General features: G+C 53.0%; 2 protein-coding genes across 2 annotated transcripts; one reads left to right on the top strand and one right to left on the bottom strand.

The window, feature by feature from the left end:
• Positions 1–896: 896 nt before the first annotated feature.
• PHACADRAFT_214615 (glycosyltransferase family 22 protein) lies at positions 897–3,943 on the top strand. Its single transcript, XM_007402501.1, has 10 exons — positions 897–1,075; positions 1,124–1,262; positions 1,310–1,483; positions 1,543–1,767; positions 1,823–1,929; positions 1,989–2,215; positions 2,268–2,440; positions 2,494–3,468; positions 3,532–3,606; positions 3,662–3,943. Exons 1-8 carry the CDS (start codon positions 929–931, stop codon positions 2,880–2,882), a joined length of 1,581 nt encoding a protein of 526 aa, XP_007402563.1. The 5' UTR covers positions 897–928; the 3' UTR covers positions 2,883–3,468; positions 3,532–3,606; positions 3,662–3,943.
• A 712-nt stretch (positions 3,944–4,655) lies between these two features.
• PHACADRAFT_214614 (uncharacterized protein) lies at positions 4,656–5,954 on the bottom strand (the record flags this gene model as incomplete). The annotated part of the gene is made up of 2 exons (XM_007402500.1): positions 4,656–5,607; positions 5,661–5,954. Coding segments are annotated over 2 exons (342 nt in total), but the record flags the coding sequence as incomplete, so codon positions are not given.
• Between the last annotated feature and the right edge of the window lie 22 nt (positions 5,955–5,976).

Genomic DNA, 5,976 nt, shown 5'->3' with positions numbered 1-5,976 from the left:
GGGCTTCTGGAGCTCGACGCTTCCAGCGTCCTCGACATTAGGTCCATGGGTGGCAATATCCTTGGTGATCCTCAAAACTAGACGAGAGTGGTAGAGCCTTGATTCAATGGCCACGACGGCGTCGGTACCGTGAGCAGGGAGATGGTGGTTCGAAAAGACGGAGCCAAGCAATGAGATCAGTCGCCGGTTCCAAGCGAGACAGTACGGCATGGTCGCGTACACATCATCAAACAACGCGCCGGCGCGCGTTAAACACAGCTGGCGACGCGTCTAAACGCACGTAGCTCGTTGTGCTAACTGGTGCCGTGCGGCTTCTCTCCTCTCGGTCGCTCACACCTCGTAGTTAGATGAGACGCGTGTTTACAACCCCGAAAGAGGCCTTTGAACAGGACTCGCTGTGCTGTGTATCGCTCTAGATCTGCTTAACTCCCCCGCGACGAGATTCGAAAAACATCTTTGATTGTCCTCTTTGAAGTTGGCCAAAGATATGTCCTGCACTGACCTTTTATTTTCTCGGCTGCACGCAATTTACGCTTTAACGCGACTTAGCTTCAAGGTCTCTTCGACGAATGGCGCTATGGTGAATCAACTTTGATACGCCCGCATTATCCACACACAAATTACCCTCTATCTGCAACAGTTCCGACTGCATCCGCTCCAGAAGATGCCAGCGCGCCTATCCGCTTAGGCTCATATAATAGCCCCGACGAGGCAACAGCTTATGTGCTGAATGCTTTCAGATAGTCATACTACCACAGCTGAGCGCTTCTACGCCAAATAAAGGTTCCGCAACTGCGACAGTTTGACGATCTGAAATTAGAGCGTGAGAACAGAACAATCCAATCACAGAGCGCTAACGCCACAAAGCCTTCAATAAGCGCTTGCACGTTGCTCGCTGACGTTCATCACGAAGGCTCTCGTCTCCGCCATGAGCGCCGCGTTGGACCTCATTCTGTTGGGTGCAAGCTGGTTACACGTACTCCTTGCTCCATATACAAAGGTGGAGGAAAGCTTCAATCTCCATGCTACCCACGACGTCCTATTTTATGGCGTCAGCCCCGCCGCACTGTCTAAGGTACGTGCAATCGTATGAGAATGATGTCTGTACTTATCAAAGGTCCAGTATGACCACTTTATTTTCCCCGGAGCAGTGCCCAGGACTTTCATAGGAAGCGTTCTTCTTGCCTGGATATCCGCGCCAGCAATTCACCTCGCTCACTGGTTTGGACTCTTGTCCTCCAAGGCGGATATCCAAGTTGTAGGTATGAGACTCTGGGTGTTGATTTTGACCTAGCTAACACTCATGCAGTGCGACTTGTACTTGCCACATGCAATACTTTCGGCTTCTCCTACCTGAGGCGAAGTGTCTCTCACCGCTATGGCGGAATAGCAGGCGTCATGTTCGTCCTTTTGACCATAACCCAGTTTCACATCCCATTCTGGATGGGACGAACACTCCCAAATATGTTCGCTCTCCTCCCAGGTAGGTGATCATGCTTGCTACTGTCGTCAGTGCTTGCTCTGATACTATGGTCGCTATAGTGAATATCGCTTTGTGTAAACTTTGGGATCGCGCGCCGAATGCCACTCGGCCGACGGCGCGCGGCATCGACATCTCGATCGTGCTCCTGGTGTTTGCCTCTGTCATCTTTCGTGCTGAGGTTGCTGTGCTCCTGGCTGCCGTTGTTTTGCAAGCGCTCTGGTCTCGTAGGACCTCATTGCTCCGTGTTATCAAAGTCGGCCTCATCAGCTCGTTCGTTTCCATAGGTTTGGTTTGTTTTCACCAGTCTCCGTCAGATGGCTGATTACTACCTCAACTCAGGACTCACTGTGGTTATTGATACGTATTTCTGGCGACAGCGCCCTATTTGGCCTGAGCTGTATGGAGTTTATTTCAACGTCGTTCAGGGCAAGAGCGCAGAATGGGGTGTAAGATATCTAGGTTTAAAATGCGGGTATGTGCCTGACTAGATTTTCTTGTCCTCTAGGTCTCGCCGTTTCACACGTACTTCGCAATTCACCTTCCCAAGCTACTCCTAACGTCCATCTTACTGGCAGCATTTGGTGCCCTTATCGACGGCCGAGTTCGCACCCTGCTATTCCCTTCTGTCATGTTCGTCTTCATACTCAGTTTCCTTGGACACAAAGAATGGCGGTTCTTAGTCTACGTGGTACCAATCTTCAACGTAGCAGCTGCGAGAGGAGCTACTTATTTGTGTGTACCTTCAATATCTCCTCCGCCTGACTGAGACTTATGTTGACTGTAGAGCCACTCGGAAGAAGAGCAGCTTGATTGGAAGATTGGCATTCCTCGTTGTTGTGGGCTGCTTGTCCGCCAATCTGCTTGCGACAGTTATCTTTTCACGGTCGTCGATGGATAATTACCCGGGCGGTGAAGCTCTGGCCCGATTCAACGAGATTTATGCCGGACAACCTAACTGTACGTCGCAAGGACTTGTCACTGGAATATGTCTAACGTACGATTCCATGCAGTGCATGTTCACATCTCGAATCTCGCAGCCCAGACAGGTGCATCCCTTTTCCAACAAGTTAATTCTCCTCCATACATGACTGTGCTTGGCATCGACTCTCGTGACCCTGCGACACCATGGGTATACAACAAGACTGAAGATGTTACGCCCGAGCAACTGACTGCTGACAGGAAGATCACACATGCCATCGCGGAGGTTGAGCCCATGGATGTTGTCAGTTCACTGGAGGCTGCTGGGTTCCTGAAGGGTTCCTGGAAGCCAACAGACGTTGTCACTTCTTTCGACAGGCTGGCCTTCGACGTACAGGCCTTCAAGGCAGATTACACGAAGCCGTGGCGAGTCCTGAACTTCGTCGAGAGCGAGAAGTTGGCCATCTTAGAGAGGAGGTGACGCAGAGATAGATTCGGTATCTAAACCTACAAGGGTGCTGTATGGACTAGTTGCTTTATATTATCTTACCTCACTGGGGCAGCCTGCTCCTTCTTCGGCCTGCTCCCAAAAATGCTAGTGCCGACACGTACGACGTCGCTTCCGGCCCTGAGTGCCGCTTCAAAATCGCTTGACATGCCCATGCTCAGCATCAGCCGCCCTGCAACGCCCCATCGCCCACCGTCGCTCGGGAACTCTTTGGCAAGCTCCGCCTGCAAGAGGTCCCGTGTCTGAACGAGCCTTTCAAAGTCTTCGTTTGGCTTCTCCGCGGATGCGAGCGACTCGGTGAGCGAGCCGATGGTCATGAGACCTTGCAAATGCAGCCGCGGGCACTCGGCGATGATGAACTTCGCGAGTTGAGTGAGCTCTGTGGATGCGTTGGCTGTGGCGGGGTTAAGCGGGAGGACGCCGGACTTGTTGTCTTCACCAGAGGTATTGACCTGGAGGAGGACGTTGAGGGGAGGGCGGTTCTCAGAGATGTACTTGTTCAGGCCTGAGGCGCTCTTGGTCGACGTCACTGTCTGGACGGCGTACAGATTGGGTATCGCTGCGAAACAGAATATCTCAGCTATCAATATGGCATATATAATTGCGCACATGGGCCGCTCACAGGCAAGAGCCTTGGCCTTGTTAGACTGAAAGGTTCCGATGAAGTGCCATCGGATGTCTGAGAGAGCTAGCTGAGGGAGATCTAGATGGGTATTGTCCAGGCAAGTCGAAAATGCATACACATACCTGAGCAGCTTTATCCTCAAGCTCTTGCACATAGTTCTCCCCAAAATCCCTCTGACCCTCCTCATAGCATGCCAAGATGTCCGACGCAGGCTTCAGCTTCGACACTGCAACGAGCGTAGCAGCTTGGGCGACTCGTTCATGAGTAGCACCTTGAGCCTGTGCTGCTGTCACCCGGGCACGAACCTCATTCAAATATTCATGAAGTTCGGCAAGACGCTCAGCGGATGGTAGCCGGACAGTTGTAGACGACATTTTAATGCTATGTCCAGAGAACAAGCGAAGCGACGGCCTCATTACCTTGCTTGTTAAGGTTCCTCGGACTACGACAATTTACTCCCGAACTTGTCGGAGCTTGCCGAAGTCGCGTGATGCTGACTTTCCATAGCAGTCGCCGCAGGACCCCAGCAGGTCGTACGTGTGCGCGTGAACTCGCCCTACTGTACTTGCTGCGCCTGCTTTGTCTTCCTGCATATACTGACATGTAGCTGTCGACAGGGATTCATATCTTCCTTGTCCATTTTTTTCCACCTTACTTTTCTCGTCCTACTCCGTCAGCCTGTCATCGATGTCATCCTTCACTGGAAGATGAGCGGGTAGTCAGAGCAGCTTGTATGACTCGCATTCCACGGCGATTCACGTGTCTCCTTCCGTCGCACTACGTGCAAGGCTTCCATCGTGTGGTAGTCAGATACTCATCCTGTCTGCAAGCTCAGGAGCAACCGTTCTTACAAGATAATACGTTCTCACTAGTCTTCCTAGCTCAGGCAAGTCGAAGATCCCATTCAATCTTGCAGGAGCTTAATTTCTGCCCTTTACCGCAGGAAATACTTGGCCTTTGTCGGAGCTCCTTGCCACAAGGTCCACAGGGCAGCCTATATTACTCCACACGGGACAACGCACCTGTACTGGTGCTTGCCTCTTCCTCATAATCCTCTCACCCGCCAAGACAACCTGCAGACGGAAGACAGCGACAAGACCCCGCCAGGCCTAATTTTTCGCTCTGCACACGCCGTCACCCTACACTGGCCCACGCGACGTCAACACAATCAAAGCGCAAGTGAGGAAAGCCCGCCTGGGCTTATGTTCCATGCCGAGTCCTTGTACGATCCTACGCGGCCATCTGTATTTTATGCCGAGGGGGTAATGGAGAGCGGGCGGGTGACGGGCATTGATCCGGCCTCCCACTCAGCGAGTTGAGGATTACCACGCGACGATGAGCAGAATGAGGGCGATGGTACCGCATTTTCGCGTGTTCACGATACCAGAGGCGCACGTCAAAGGCACGAGACAGAATACGAGATAGCCCCTCAGGCCTCAGGCACAGACGGAGGACATGGGGCTGGAGCACGACGCGTTCGAGATTCAGTACGGTCATCCTGAGCGCGACAACGAGCGTGTTCTGGCGCACGATGCAGCTCCCTGGGGCCCAGATCCTCTTCCCGATCCCGCAACCATTTATATTCGAGCCCTCCAAATGAGAGACTGCCGAGTGTTCACTGATCCCAGATTTTCGGGTGCGCTCTGCACTCGCGACCTGCTCCTTGTCCACTTCCTCACCCGTTCGCTCACGGCCACACAATTCGTAGACGCTCCCTACTCTCTTGCTTGCACTGCCCAACCTTGTTCAACTTGGAAGGCTCGCGACCGCAGGACCGCAGCATGCCGCCGGTACTGAACATGTACTGCCCACCGAGGACATGGCGGCTTTCCGGGAAGGTTTGTGCGCGTTGGTCGCCAAACGTAGGACCTCTGAAGTTCGCATCGACGTCTTTCACGCATCGATTTGGTAGCTCGTACATTCCATCTCGCGCATCGATGTTACACAGTACAGGATTCCATTCGAAATAAGTACGCATATCTAGAAGACAATACATAGTTTTGGTTCAGCGCCGCCTGAACTGCTTTATGCGAAGACGCCAAGGCCAGGGTGGATGTCCTGGGGATCGTTAAGCTGCAGAGGTGTGTTAGCGTCGGATTGCGCAAGTAACGAAAGCGCAAACTTACGCGAAGGTTGATGTTGAGGCCGTCAATCTGCTGCACCTGCTCGGGAGTGAGGTCGAAGGAGGTGACCTCGAGGTTGCTGACTAGGCGTTCGTGGCTGTTAGACTTGGGGATGACAGCTATATCCTGCTGGACGGCCCAGCGGAGGATCACCTGAGCTGGAGTCTTCCCGGAGGCTTGCGCAATCGAGGTGACAACATCGTGCTTGAGCAAGCTGGGATGGCCAGTGTCAACTCCGAGCTCATAGTAGCCCTGCGGACCAAGAGAAGAGTAGGCAGTAACGGCGACGCCAAGCTCCTTGCAGAGAGCGACAAGCTTC

This window comes from Phanerochaete carnosa (assembly GCF_000300595.1).
Source record: "Phanerochaete carnosa HHB-10118-sp unplaced genomic scaffold PHACAscaffold_199, whole genome shotgun sequence".
In the NCBI taxonomy this organism is placed as follows: Eukaryota; Fungi; Basidiomycota; class Agaricomycetes; order Polyporales; family Phanerochaetaceae; genus Phanerochaete; species Phanerochaete carnosa.
The sequence above is the reverse complement of the archived record's forward strand: the minus strand, read 5'-3'. Positions and strand labels throughout refer to the sequence as shown.

What these genes read in the sequence shown, in the direction of transcription:
- PHACADRAFT_214615 (XM_007402501.1), top strand. Translation starts at nt 929, where the DNA reads ATGAGCGCCGCGTTGGACCTCATTCTGTTGGGTGCAAGCTGGTTACAC. An exon ending in GCCCCGCCGCACTGTCTAAG is followed by an intron (nt 1,076 to 1,123) that starts GTACGTGCAATC and finishes TCAAAGGTCCAG; the next exon opens with TATGACCACTTTATTTTCCC. An exon ending in GCAAGAGCGCAGAATGGGGT is followed by an intron (nt 1,930 to 1,988) that starts GTAAGATATCTA and finishes CTTGTCCTCTAG; the next exon opens with GTCTCGCCGTTTCACACGTA.